The sequence below is a fragment of the Canis aureus genome, chromosome 10 (genome assembly GCF_053574225.1).
Source record: "Canis aureus isolate CA01 chromosome 10, VMU_Caureus_v.1.0, whole genome shotgun sequence".
Taxonomy (NCBI): domain Eukaryota; kingdom Metazoa; phylum Chordata; class Mammalia; order Carnivora; family Canidae; genus Canis; species Canis aureus.
In genome coordinates this window covers 67,263,285-67,278,546 of record NC_135620.1, presented here as the reverse complement: position 1 = coordinate 67,278,546, position 15,262 = coordinate 67,263,285, and the positions used below count along the sequence as shown (strand labels likewise).

The 15,262-nt window shown below is 37.4% G+C and overlaps 1 protein-coding gene across 3 annotated transcripts in view; it reads left to right on the top strand.

The window, feature by feature from the left end:
* The window catches only part of SVEP1 (sushi, von Willebrand factor type A, EGF and pentraxin domain containing 1), a 182,151-nt gene that overhangs the window by 101,057 nt on the left and 65,832 nt on the right, over positions 1-15,262 (top strand). For all 3 annotated transcript variants that reach the window (XM_077912880.1, XM_077912879.1, XM_077912878.1), the window contains 9 exons: positions 2,414-2,575; positions 2,953-3,044; positions 4,166-4,262; positions 6,325-6,438; positions 7,468-7,581; positions 8,520-8,721; positions 11,422-11,579; positions 12,408-12,609; positions 14,620-14,795. In XM_077912880.1, the coding sequence (XP_077769006.1) occupies positions 2,414-2,575; positions 2,953-3,044; positions 4,166-4,262; positions 6,325-6,438; positions 7,468-7,581; positions 8,520-8,721; positions 11,422-11,579; positions 12,408-12,609; positions 14,620-14,795 (1,317 nt within the window). The remainder of the gene's footprint in view (positions 1-2,413; positions 2,576-2,952; positions 3,045-4,165; positions 4,263-6,324; positions 6,439-7,467; positions 7,582-8,519; positions 8,722-11,421; positions 11,580-12,407; positions 12,610-14,619; positions 14,796-15,262) is intronic.

Genomic DNA, 15,262 nt, shown 5'->3' with positions numbered 1-15,262 from the left:
AATTTTTACATGAAAATTTATATTTTCTATATCAAAAGACAAAATATAGACATCACAACAGTATGTTCTCTAATGAACTTTCTGATTTTTAATCAAGATTTTATTATTACATATTAGTATAATTTTTGACATTCTGTCAGTTTCTGGGGCATTGTCTTTTTCTTTTTGAGGATAAGGTTGTGCTGAAAAAAATGGAGCAAAATAGTTCAATTCATCATAGATCTTGGTTTCACTGACAGAATTTACATTTTTGCCTTATCATACACACTCATAGATATTCTCTCAAACAGAAGTTTCATAACTTTGCCAGTAGAAGATCTGTGCTTCTAATTAACTCCTTTAATTAGCTATCTGGAGCTAATTACCTTTTCCAAATAGGTAATCATTTTTTTGAAACTTGAGATTCAGAAAACCCATTTTAAACTCAGCAGCTTTGTAATATGTTTGTGCAAAGCCCTGTCTGGAACTCTGAGGTCTAGCAACAAAGAATAGATTAATTTATTCTTGGTGAAGCAAAGATACTTATAGTTTACAGTTTTGGGGGTGTCTGAGTGGCTAGATCCATTAAGTGTCTGCCTTCCGCTCAGGTCATGATCTCAGGGTCCTGGGATCAAGCCACACGTTGTCGGGCTCCTTGCTCAGCAGGGAGTCTGCTTCCCCCTCTCCCTCTGCTTGTGCTCACTCTCTCTTTCAAATAAATAAAATATTTTTTTAATGCTTAAAAAGTTTTAATATAATAAATATTTTTGTTATAACAAGTATCTTGTTTATCACAGGTATAACAAGTATCTTGTTTCACCAAGATACTTATTAAGTTTTAAGATAACAAATGTAGATGGAAGAAATAAGTTTTTCTAAATAAGCATTAATATCTATTGATATCTTCAGCCATCTCTTGATTTGATTCCTGACTTTTTGTCAGTGGGTATGTAAAAGAGCAATTTTGCAAAAGATGTGGCTGGCTGTTTTTCTTAAAAACTTTGATCTAAACATCTTGAGATTACCACAAATACTTTATTGTTTATTTAATGTTTATTGTCATATTAAAAAAAAAAGACATGACATTACTTGGAGTATCCTGCTCCCTGGAGTTGAGTGCATTTCTAAATTTTTCAACCATATTGCTAATTATTTCTGCTGTACTAATTTTTATTAACAAAAACCCAAAGTCTGCGTGATAAATGTGCAGAGATTCCCAAATAGCTACTTCCTTGTGTTCTATCTTCTATATTTAAATGTAAAAGACAAGTCTTAATAGTTTTAGTGGTTTTCTCAGTTTGTAATGGTTTAAGGCCTCCTGCGGATGACCCCAGTTCATGCAAATAAAGAACATGCTCCGCCTGACTTACTTCATCTTTGGATCACAAACTAAAATCCCAACCTAAAGATTTAGTCATGACTGGTTTGCTCCAGTGTCCCTCTGGTAGATGCAGCCAAAATTTACTGAAGAAAATGCAGGTTCATATTATGTTCAAAGCTGTTTCTTATTTAGTTAATATTCCACCAACTATTAGCAAGAGAATTTCAGATTTGGTTAAATGATAGTATTCAACTGGTTGTTGTTTATAAAAAGCACATTTAACACAAAGTGACATTAAAAGGTTTGAAAGTTCAAAAAAAAAGAAAAGCCCTCTTCTGCAGAAGGGACGGCTACACAGAAGAAATAAAAATTTCTGATAAACATGAAAAAGACCCTTAATTTATCATTGAAATGCAAATTGAAATAACAGTGCAATTCCATTTTCACTTTCAAATTGGAAAAAAATGTTTAAATGATCATTATCAGTGATGAGGAGTATGAAGCAAGAGGAATTCCATACATTACTAATGGGGCTGGAAGTTAGAACTATTTTTTCTTGCAGATTTGACATTATATATTAATAGCTTTAAATTTTCCATTATCTTTAGATCTATAGATTCAACTACTCAAGTTCTGCTGTTCAAATTCAACTATTATCCCTAGGAAACAATCAGAGTTATATACAAGGTTTATGCAGAAAATTTCATGTCACCATTATTTATAATAGCCTACAAATAGAAACAACCTAAACGTCTAATAGTAGAGGAAATGTTAGCTCAATTATGGTCTGTCAATGGCATGCAATATTTTTTTTATTAGACACCATGTTATTTAACGATCTGGGAAATGCTTTGGATATAAAGTAAAGTGAAAAAATCAGAATACAATATTACATGGTCAATTCAGATTTTTATTGAGTTAAAGGTGTTTTGTGTAAGAAGAAAGAAACAACAAAATATTTCTCTGGGTGATAAAATAGTATAGGTATAAAATATGCACAAGAGATTATATTAGCAATTCAGTAGCTTTCTTACAACTGAGAATCAATGTACTTCTTTCAAAAATAGAGTACATTGTTCCAGACTCACAAACAATTTGTTATTACCTTTGCAGTACCTTGTCCAGTAGGAGAATTCTCTCGTTCTGGATTGATGCCTTGTCATCCATGTCCTAAAGACTACTACCAACCCGATCCAGGGAAGTCCTTCTGCTTATCTTGTCCCTTTTATGGAACTACAGCCACCAGTGGTACAAGATCTATCACAGATTGCTCCAGTAAGAAGATATACTTTATTTCTTACCTAATCCTGAGTGTTGGAGATTTGTGTTTGTGATAGTCTCGATTCTCAATATTCCTGTTTTCAGGGGATTTGGGTGTCTGGTCTTTTGAGGCCTTTATGACTCAAAGATTCTTACTTCGGGAACTCTGAACTTGACAGCTTCCCAATTTCTTTCTAAGAGTCTAGAATTTAATAATAGACCCCATCCATCTATACACTCTCGATTTTTACTACTAGTAAAACAGAATACATGTGACTTTACCTGCTCTGAGACTGGAATATTGATCATAGTATTTAGGCAGAGTCTCTGTATGGGCAATATCTACCACACACTAAGAGGGTTTTCTAATGTTTTCTTATTAATCTTATTAGGTTTCAGTTCAACATTCTCAGCAGCAGAGGAAAGTGTAGTGCCCCGTGCTTCTCCTGGACATATCAAAAAGAAGTATGAAACCAGCAGTCAGGCAAGTCCCTTTTATACTTACAGAATCATCTCCAGTGGAATGTTTGGAAAACACTTTGTCATTACACATTACACAGAGGAATACTACCAAAGTTGGGACCTTAAGTAATCAAGTCTCAGGATCATTATCAATGAACAATAGTATTTACTTGTGACTTCCAATAAGAACTTTCCAAAAATGCAGCGTTAGAAAAGTTCTAACTATCAAAAATTGGGAATTTTTCCCAGCAATGTCTGGCACAGAGAATGTGTAAATGTGGGGAGCCTTTAAATTCATTAGTAATTAACACTTACGTCAAGCATAACCTATCATCTGAGTAAGAGGCCTCTGGTTTAGCCAAAGGCCTTTTCTGACTGGCAGGAAGAGTTACTCAATAATGTTCATTTAAATTTTTGTCAGAAAAAGATAAAAGATCATTTATTAGAATAATGTATGGGTTTTTAAAAATTAAGAAACATAATTCATGAACATAACTAAACTGTTTTCTTTAAAAAAAAAAAAGACTAGTGAAGATTACCAATTATTTTGGTAGATTCAGCCATTACTCTGAATAGACTTTGCTCAATGTCATGATAAATTCTTTGGCTTTAAGTATTTTTAAGAAGGATAATAAGGTTGTATTTTTTATTTCAACTTCCTACAGTCTCGTCCAAACATACAACTTGTAAGGGCTTTGAAAGTCATATTTGAAACTGAGCCTAGCAGACACAGACATTTGTAAGAATTGCTAGAGTAGTGACTATCAACCCTGGAGACATATTAGAATCCACTGGCCAACTTTAAAATATAATAATGCACAGATCACACTCCCAGAGATTCTGATTTAGCTCGTCTGGGTTGGGGCCCTATCCTTTATACTTTTAAAGCATCCCAAATGGTTTCTAACATGCATCCAGCCTTTAGAAACACTTAAAATCATCACTTAAGATTAAATGTCATATGTGTTCATATATGGCAGGCACCTACATGATGCAAGCAGTGGGCCAGCTAGTTTGAGTGAACTCACCTGGAAACAGGGACCACCTGTCTAATCCTGCAAACCTTCAAACTCCTAGTCAGAATTACTTCGAAATGATTGGAGTGTTTTGTCTCTGATAGATTTCTTTTTTTGCCATTGGTAGGTTTTCCATGAATGTTTCTTAAATCCCTGCCACAATAGTGGAACCTGCCAACAGCTTGGGCGTGGTTATGTTTGTCTCTGTCCATCTGGATATACAGGTAACATAGAGAAATGGAAATTTTAGTATGTTTTTCAGATGAAATCATTGTAACTTGCATATCAAACTATGGAACCCTAAAAATTAACCCTTTAAGATAAATACATTCGGCTATATCAGTGCAAAAAAATTTGTTCGAACAAGATAAACCAAGGTGAAAAAAAGTATACATATCTTACAAATGGCAGTTCTCCTTGCACATTTTGAAGGAAGAACAAAGAATCATCTTTTCTATGAAAAGTCACATCATAACTCACCATTTAAAGAGGAATACAGTTTCAGAGCCATGACCAAGGTTCCATACTAAAACAAATGTATAATATGATACCCAACATAGAACAGATTGTCCAGCACAAATATTTTTAAACAAACTCCAGTTTCTCTCATTGGCTTCACATTAATGGAAGTTCTTATGAATGGCTATGATTTGTTACTTTGTTTCTATCTTTCTGGAAGCTGTTCTTGGAAAAAAAAATATGGCTTTGAACTTGATTATGTAGCAATTATATAACAATTATATCTTCTTGTAGTGTAATTCACATTCCAGTTCAGTTCAGAAATATACTTTTTGAGGGGGAAATGAACTATATCTGAAAACTGCAATTTATTTCAACTAATTCACGATTTTCTCCTAGAAATGCAGTTTTTGCATTTTTTCTGACTTTTGTACAGCCAACGTGAAATGTCATTTCAATGAGAAAGATGTTATTAAAATAAAAGAATTCACCACAAAATTAAAATAAAAGAATTTACCACAAAATGAGCAAAAGGAAAATTGGAAAACAGAATGTAGCCCAGGGCTATCAAGAATATTGGCATTCCACTTATTTCATTCCATTTATATGTGTATGTGTGTCTCGATTTTTATAAAAGATTTTGTCCTAACATTCCGTAAGACATAATGGATCTTGTCCCAGAATTTTATAAGCAAGTGGTGATTGAGAAAGGGCATAATTTGGACAGTGGTTCTCAAATTTTGATGTGCATCAGAATCGTTGGGAGGGCTTCTTAAAACACGGAGTGCTAGACCTGACCCCAGAATTTCTCATTCAGTAGCTCTAAAGAAGTTTTCATAATTTGCATTTCTATTACATTCCCAGGTAATTGCTGATGCTGTTGGTCCAGGGGCCACACTTGGAGACCCCCTGGTGTAGAGGAAGAACATGGGTTTCTGGCAGAGCTAACCCACAGATAGCTTGTGTGCACCCTCTCAGAAAATATGTCTGCACTCTAGGACACCTGGCATATGAGCTGATATCTGGCAGGACTTAGCCCTACCCCTACTCCTCAGCCTTGGTAGCAAGTATATATGACTCTATACTTTGCACTTTGGAGTTAAATTAATTTTATGCTCCCAAGTCTTCCCCCAGCACTACCTACCACCAACTTCTAACTTGGGATTTTCTGCTATCTTTTATGTATTCTTATAAGGATATCCTTTAAAAAATATTTAATTTATTAATTTATTTGAGAGAGAGAGAAAGTAAGGGGGGAAGGGCTGAGAGGGAGGGAGAGGGAAAAGCAGGCTCTGGGCTGAGTTTGAAGCCCCCAGATTCCAGGACCTTGAGAGCATGACCTGAGCTGAAACCATGAGTCAGACACCCAACCTACTGAGCCACCCAGGAGCCCCTCCTTATAAGGATATCTTTTTTTAAAATTATTTATTTATTTGAGAGAGAGAGCAGAGAGGAGGGTCAGGGGGAGAGGGAGAGAGAAACCCAAGAAGACTCCACACTGAACACGGAACCTGACACAGGGCTCAATCTCATGACCATGAGATCACTATCTAAACCCAAACCAAGAGTCAAGGTGAAACCAAGAGTCAGATGCCTAACTTACTGCACCACCTAGGTACCCCAAGATATCTTGAATCTCTAGAAAGAGGCAATACTTTTGTTAAATGCTTAACTAGACAGTAGCACTTAAGGAATATTTCCCTTTCCTTCACCCCCACCACTCCCTATAAATTCAGATTATTGAGATAATTACCTTTAAATGATCATGGTTCTGTTTTTATTGATCCCACTCTTTGATTGTCCTTCAGTATTTGGTTTGCATTTTAGGCTTAAAGTGTGAAATAGACATTGATGAATGCAGCTCACTGCCATGCTTCAACAATGGAATTTGTAAAGACCTAGTTGGGGAATTCATTTGTGAATGCCCATCTGGTTACACAGGTAAGAGGAAAGTTTCTTGTTTTTACAATATAAACCTTGGAATCCTTAACATTTCATTGCTGGAAATCAAAACCACAATGAGATATCATGTCACACCTGTTCAAATGGCTGTTATCAAGAGACAAGAGATAACAATCTTGGTGAGGACATGGAGAAATGGGAACACTTGTTGTGTACTGTTGGTGGGAATGTCAGTTGTTACAACCACTATGGAAAACAGTATGGAAGCTCCTCAAAAAATTAAAAATAGAACTACTGCATGATCCAGCAATTCCACGACTGGGTATCTATCCCCAGGAAATGAAATCATTATCTGGAAGTTTTGTTCATTGTAGCACTGTTCACCGGAGCCAAGATATGGAAGCAAGCTTAAGTGTATTCTCAAGATAAAGAGAATACGATTGAGCTATACATAATAGAATATTACTCAGCCATAAAAAGAAGGAAATCCTGCCATTTGCAACAACATGGATAAAAATTGGGGTTATATACTAAGTGAGATAAGTCAGACAGAGAAAGACATACTGTATGATCTCACTTATATGTGGAATCTAAGAAAGCCAAAGTCATACAAATGGAGAGTAGAATGATAGTTGCCAGGGGCTGGGCATGGGGTTATTGGGAATATGTTTTATAAGGCTACAAACCTGCAACTAGTTGATAAACAAGTCATGTTTAAGAACTCAAGGAATAAATTCAGCAAAGAGGTAAACGACTAGCAAATACTATAAAATTTTTAAGATAGATAACACTTATACTAACTAAAAGAAAAGCTAGATATCCATGGTTATCATTTTTCATTGTATGTTGAAAATGTCAGATTTCTTGCTAGAAAATTTTTGCAATAAATAGAATGGAAGAAAACGTCTTATTTCAATGTATTTGGCAAAGAGCAAAGTTTTTCACAAGCATATTAACCATGATTTATGATTATCCTGTTCTTACACCTGAACAGGTTGCTTGAAAACTATTAGCCTTAAATTCCTTTCAGGTTTTCTCCAGCTAACATATTCTGTGATTTTTTTGCAGGCCAACTATGTGAAGAAAATATAAATGAGTGTAACTCTAGTCCTTGTTTAAATAAGGGAACCTGCACTGATGGCTTGGCTGGCTATCACTGCACCTGTGTGAAAGGATACACGGGTAAGATGTTTCCATTCTTCCTACATTGTCTTAATGTTCTGCAAGGCACCAAAAATTACTACATTTTTTTTTATTGGTGTTCAATTTACCAACATACAGAATAACCCCCAGTGCCCGTCACCCATTCACTCCCACCCCCCGCCCTCCTCCCCTTCCACCACCCCTAGTTCGTTTCCCAGAGTTAGCAGTCGAATTACTACATTTTTAAGCATCATATTATGTTACTGTTCATTTTCTGATTTTGTAACTGTGCTGTGATTATCCAGAGAAAGTCCTTATTTTTGAGGAAATGCACACTAAAGGATTTTGGGGTCAAAGGGCATCAGGGGTGCAATTACTCTCAAACAGGTTAGAAAAAAGAGTGTGTGTGTGAGAGAAAGAGAGAGAGAGGGAGAGAGAGAGGAGAGAGAGAGAAGGGAGACACAGAAAGAGAAGGAGACATAGAGGAGACAAGAGTTTATGTGCTAAGATTAACATTCAAGAAGGCACTGGAAATAAATCATTTAGGATAATATTGCAAATAGATGCTAAACAATATGATATAAATATATATAAGAAGAAATATATATAAAGAGAAAGTTCCCAAAAAATGACCAGTGTAGGAAAAAAGACAAGGTCAAAGAAACAGAGGAAAATTTTGAACTAAATTTGTTAGTTTCATTTTTTAGCATCATCTCAGTTAGATGTCCATTGCAAATGTTAGTTTCAGAGAGACCCAAGATCAAAAGAGCAGATTATCAAAAACACAGTCCTAAAATGACTTACAAAAGCCAAATCTCACTCAAGAGTGGATCTCAAACCAGTGTGAGAGGCCAGTAGTTCTGCAGCTTCCATTCCAATCCTTGAGGAGCAACATCCTCCAAGAGGTCAATGGCTGGATCCTAGTTTCCCAAGGGGGGTTAACATTTGGGCTCTTTCTCACCGTCCTCCATCCCCAGGCCTGCACTGTGAAACAGAAGTCAATGAATGCCAGTCAAGCCCATGCTTAAATAATGCAGTCTGTGAAGATCAGGTTGGAGGATTCTTGTGCAAATGCCCTCCTGGATTTTTGGGTACCCGGTGTGAAAAAAACCTGGATGAGTGTCTCAGTCAACCATGCAAAAATGGAGCTACCTGTAAAGATGGTGCCAATAGCTTCAGGTAAAGCCCTAGGTCTGGTTCTTCGCACTAGTTTTATTTTCTCAACCACTCAGTATCCTGCAGCCTTTATGGAGTATTACTCTAAGTCCCAAGTCAGCCACTCCCTAATTCTAGTCCAAGGATAGGCTGCCGTAGATGCTCCCCACCACCTGGGGTTCTGATTCTCTAAGTCTGGGGTACAGTCTGTAATTTTAAAATAGACCACCTATGTGTTTTAAGTTCCCTAATGGTTCTGATGCATGACCAGATTGCGAAACCACTGTTCTGTCATTGGGAAGTCATAAAAGATGAAAGAAAACACAGTAACACCAAAGCACTAGACAAAACTCATTTTTAAATTTGAGCTGGAGTTTTTGCACTAGCTGAAGTCAAAAGGAATTGTGCCATCACTCTGTTACAGTCCCAATTGACATTCTCTATCTGTGGTTTTCAAACGCTTTTTTTTTTTTTTTTTTTTTTGGTTTAGTAACCCTTGGTTCATAAGAAATCTAATACGAATGTAAACAAGTGAAATAATAAAAACTAACCTTTTGTGGTTGAAAACAGCAGGATTTGTAGAGGAGACATGCTTTGTCTTCCTGAGGCAGCTCTTGGGGTGCCAGTAGAATACAGTTTAAAAATCAGTACTCTCCTTCATCACTGTCAAGTTAACTCCGTTACATCCGTTCCCCTTGCAGGGTCTGTGGCTTCTGCAGTACAAAAGACAGACTGTTCTTGCTTGCAGAATCTTAGGAAACTTTATTATCCTCAACATGCCACTGGCTCTGGAAGCTTATGAAACTTAAAAGGGAAAAAAAAAGCACCCCAGTTGCACCATTTCCCAGTCCTCGTGTGGTTCAGCCTCCTTCAATACTGTTCCCCCAACAGATAGCCAGGGCATGATCCAGAAGAAATAGGCAACCCATTCTGCCAATGAGACTTTTACTCTTGATATGGAAATGAAGTCTCAGCAGTATAACTGTTTCATCTTTTCAGAGGCTTTTTGCTTCTTCTGGCCTGTAGTGCCTAACCATAGGCAATGAGAAATTTCCAGAGAAATAAAAGTTCTAAATTCCGCCCTCCCCCCCAGAGTCAAAAACAATTGATGAATACCAAATTTGCCTAAATCCTAAAGAGGAAAAGGGAAGGTAAACTCTCCTAACTCAAAGGGACTGTGAGTTGTCACCAAAGTGAACTTACTTCGTAGACAAGGATATTGGATTGCTAGAATGACGTCCAACATGGGCAGATAAAGATGAGTGAAATTCTAGCCAAAATAGATTTATCATCAGATGCAGAGAACTCAGTGATTCCACCCCAATTCCAATGTAAACATGCTAATGACAATGTTAATTAGCATGTATTGGACAGGTCCTTTTTAATTAAAAAAATATTTCAGACATACAGAAAATTACCAAGAACAGTAAAGGTCACGCACTCATCACAGTAATTACCAAATCTTAGCATTTTGCCATATTTGATTCACATCTTTTGTTTTAAAGAAACACCTTCTAAACATACTTTTAGAGTTCATCCAATACACCACACATGCGCACGCACACACAAACACACATACACTTTCCTCTTCTTCCTCAGTAGTAACCACTTTTCTGAAGTTGGTGTACATCTTTCTCATTCAGACTTCATATATTACTACATAAACAGTGCATAGCATACTTTTACATGTTACATAATTGGTATTATACTATATATATCCTTTTGCAATTTGGGTTTTGTTTTCACTCAACATCATGTGTTGTCAAGGTTGATACATTTGGCTCTAGTTCATTTATTTTAACTGCTGATCAGTAGTCCGTGATCATACCATAGTTTATTTTCCCACTCTCCTCTTCATAAACACTTAGAATAATACTGTTATGAATGTTCATTACCTGTGTCCTTTTGTGCCTGGGGAGGAACTTCTGAGAGCACATAAGTAGAGATGGATATACAGGCTCTGGGAATGCAAACCCTCAATCTCCTATGACATTGCCAAATTGTAATTCTCTTCACTATGTGAGATTTCCCAGTTCATGACACCTTTGTCAACATTTGATCTCAACATTTGATACATTTTCCATTCTGATAGGTTTAGGTTGCATACCGCCGAGACTGTATGGCATACTACTGTTTAAGAACAAGGCACTTTGATTGGATTTAAAATCCTATTCCACCGCTTAGTGACCAGGAGACTTGGGCAGATTAACCTGATCCATAGTTTACTCATCTGTAAAATGGGAATGAGGATAATGTTACCTCATTATAAAGACTGGTTTAATATATATAAAGCCTTTGGAACAGCATGTGAACTTTTTATATTTTTTCCTAGCACTTCTACAGGGAAAGAAACTCCCAGTGTGTAAATAATAATTCATCTGGACCAGAACCACTATTTTTGCTGCTACAACACTTCAGATATATATTATCTTAAATAGGTTAATTAAATGAACTTTACAAAAAAGGTAACTGATATTTAAAGCACTGTTTTGATGTGGAAAATGTTTCATCATTTCAGAGTAGTTTACTCAATTCATCTAAACTAAAAACAAAACAGAACCCCAGTTCACCCTTTTCTCCTACCCCACTCTGACCCTGAGCACCAGTCTGTTCTCTGCATCTGTGAGCTTTCAGTTTTCAAAGTCCTTTGAGACATTGTCATCATAAATGGGAGACTTCCTCAAATGCACTTCTATGTGTTATTAATATTTTGTTTCTTTGCAGGTGCCAATGTGCAGCAGGCTTCACAGGGCCACATTGTGAAGTAAACATCAATGAATGTCAGTCTAACCCATGTAGAAATCAGGCCACCTGTGTGGATGAATTAAACTCATACAGTTGTAAATGCCAGCCAGGATTTTCAGGCAGCAGGTGTGAAACAGGTATATAGGAGCTCAGTGTTATTAATAACAATACTAAAAATAATGAGATTATAACAATGTTAGTTTTTGCCTGTTTCAAGCCCTGTCTACATACTAAAAATGATGCTAAGCATTTTATACTTATTTAATCTTGACAGCCATCCAGCAAACTATGTCCTATTAACCCTAATGGCAAAAGTGAGGGAAATGAAGCTCAGAGGAGAAAATTGAATTGAGTAAAACTCTTCATCTTCTACATGTTTAGAAAGGACACTTGATTTAGGAGCTCAGAGTTCAAAGACATGTTTGAGAACCAGTGCTAAGCTGCTTTCTCAGGGTGCTGGTGACTTTTAGCTGTAGGACTTTCATTTTCTTGATGGGGTATGCACGACTGGGGCAGAGCTGAATTGCTCATGAAATAGGGAAGAATGAGGACCCTGAGTAGAAGTGGAATGTGGCTCTTGCAGTTAACCCCCTTTTCTCCTGCAGCCTCAATTACCCCACTCTGTGAAGTCATCCCATCAGCATATGGATGTGCCCTAGAGTCTTCTATCTTTATTAACTTCCTGATTCCACCTCTCTTCCCAGCTTTTTCCTATTTCTCTGCTTCTTTGCCCTACTGAATTCTTTCCCTATCTTAGATATCACTGATTATTTTATTTAGAAGGATGTGTGATATATTTTGTAGATAATATATAGATATTTAATGTTGAAACTGCATCTCAGATCATCATATTGACTGAAATGGGCTTCTTTGACAATAGTACTGCATATCTACTGCTTACCTTGGACAACTGAAGAAATACCTCATAAGTGCCATAGTCTACACACTTTTCTTATTTGTTACAGACCAGTCTTCAGGTTTTAACCTGGATTTTGAAGTTTCGGGTACCTATGGTTATGTCATGCTAGACGGTGTACTTCCATCTCTCTGGGCTATAACTTGCACGTTCTGGATGAAATCCTCTGACATCAATAATTATGGAACACCAATCTCCTATGCACTTGAGAATGGCAGTGATAATACCTTCCTCCTGACTGATTACAATGGGTAAGCAGAAATGTCAGGAAAGACATACTCTGGATCTTATCCTGGCACCAAGTTAGAACTGACATGGGGGTGGGGGATAGAGGAGCAAGGGGGTCAGGTGCTCCAGCAGGACAACAGAGTGATGAGTGACCAGTGACCAAACAAAGCATCTGGACAAGTTCTGTAAGAAAGCGAAATTTCAGCGATAGCACCTTATGCATGAATTATGTTTTGCTCTTTGCTAAGTGTTACTTCATTTGATCTTCACAATGTCCTGAGGAACTAGCTTTATAGGTAGCAAAACAAAGTTTCAGAGAGACTGAATGATTTGCCCCAAATCTCACACTCTGGGAGTGGTAGAGCTAAGTCTCAGACTCTAACTCTTAAGACTGATGCTCTTTCTTTTATATGTCAGAGCCTGTGGGGATTTAAGGATTTCAGTGATACTACTGACCCATGGAAGACACATATATTAAATATGACTCCATCTACAGTCTCAGGTGTACAGATGATATTTATTTCTCTTTGGGTCAGTTATTAATTCAACAGCAGGGCCCGTCTCTCTCTGGGCTGTCAGAAAGGACAACCTCAATTGTTTCCCTCCTTCTTTCTCTACTGAATGCTTTTCCTATCGTAGATTCTCATAGACTGTGCAAGACCCACAGGGTCTTGCTAAAGAGCCACAGACTGGGCCAGGACTTCCATCACTGTCCTCTGTCCATACTGCTTATCACGGGGCTGTGTGAACTGCTTCAGCCTCTGTGGGCCCTTCAGAATCACAGCTCTTTGCCGCATGGAATCCCAATCTTCAAAATAGACAGATTCTGTGGTGGCCTTTTCATCTCAGATCCACTCAAGTTTCTGTCCTGTTGCTGCTGAGCAGGATGCAGGCCCCACTGAGCTCTCTTTCCTTTCTTCAGTCCATGGGACTCACTATTCCGGTGGAACCCTCCCCATCCCCAAACCCTATTCTTCTGAACTGACCTGAACTTTTAAAAATAAAATCCAAGAAATTTGCACAAAGCTCCCCTGAGGCATAATGTATACAAAGAGAGAACCTGTTACCCACTTGAATAGGGGAGGATGATGGGAAAACACAAAGAGGGAAATGATTGGTGTGATAAAAATACCATTTTTTCCATAAATATCTTTGAATAGGAACTGAGAAGATATGGAGAGAGGTATGCAATGAATTCTTTTTTTTCCTTATCAATTTTCCCTATTTTTTTCTTTTTCTCCAATTGCTATTGAAGATATTTCATTTTAAACTGCTTAGTATCTTTGACATTCCCCAATGTGACATGATTGTTAGAATCTTTTGCTGTTGGTCATCTTTGTTCTATTTATGCCTGCCTTTGGATTGACATAGTTTGTCTGCTATGTGACTGTTTTGGCAATCCAGACAGAGCTTACTTTCTGTGAGACATCCAAAGTTTGTTCCTAGTCTTAGGAAAACATCCATTCCGAAGGAAGAAAACCAGTCTGATGTTTGTACAGCTCTCATTCCTTCCATTCTTGATTCACTTTCTCCGGAATAGACAGTTGGTAAATTATCTCAACTTGGATCAACTTTTCTCATTATCTTAAGACTTTTTCCTACCCCTTCGTGTTTAAGAAACATAAAGTAATTTTCTTTTTTTTAAAAGATTTTATTTATTCATGAGAGACACAGAGAGAGAAAGTGGCAGAGACACAGGCAGAGAGGGAGAAGTAGGCTCCATGCAGGGAGCCCAATGTGGGACTCGGTCCCGGGTCTCCAGGATCACGCCCTAGGCTGAAGGCAGTGCTAAACTGCTGAGCCACCCGGGCTGCCCAAGAAACATAAAGTAATTTTCAGTGAGCTACAATGAAGTATAATTTATAAATCAACCCTGCCATATGAAATATGACCAAATGGAGAAAAAGATGTAATGGTTTCACGTGAAGTGCTTTACATACAAAAAAAGAAAAAGAAGAAAAATAGTAATGTGGCCCCATAGATGAGATTATGACATATGACTGATGACTGTATTGTCTGGAATCTTTTCACAGCTGGGTTCTTTATGTGAATGGCAAGGAAAAGATTACAGATTGTCCCTCCGTGAATGATGGCCATTGGCATCACATTGCAATCACTTGGACGAGTACTGATGGAGCCTGGAAAGTCTATATCGATGGGAAATTATCTGATGGTGGCCTGGGCCTCTCTGTTGGTTCAGCCATACCTGGTAGGTCTTAGCTAAAGGAATATAATTCTGTTAGATACCAGACTGTTAGGTGCTTAGATAACATCAACTTTGCTAGCTTTGTTGTCCTTGGTTCTACGCAAAGGTCAACAGTTATCTCTCCCATTTTCTACTCCCTGATCATCCAGACTGAATTATTACAAGCTTTTCCTAGGTGAGCTGTATGACTCTCTGTGTAAGAAATGCATTTGGGGACTTTTAGTAAGACTAGGAAGACGCAGGCTGAGCTATCAATGGAAGGTTACTAAACTGTCTTCCAAGGAGGAGATGAATTGCTGGTATGTTTTGTTTTGTGATCTTATACATAGTACACAAGTATATCCAGTGTATAAGCTGCAGCACTGCTAAAACTATCTTTATGCCCTTTTCAAATAGAACTCCAACTTTCTTCTAAGAATACTTTTTAAAAAATGTATCCAAGGAGTTTTCTTTTGAAGGAATACAAAAGC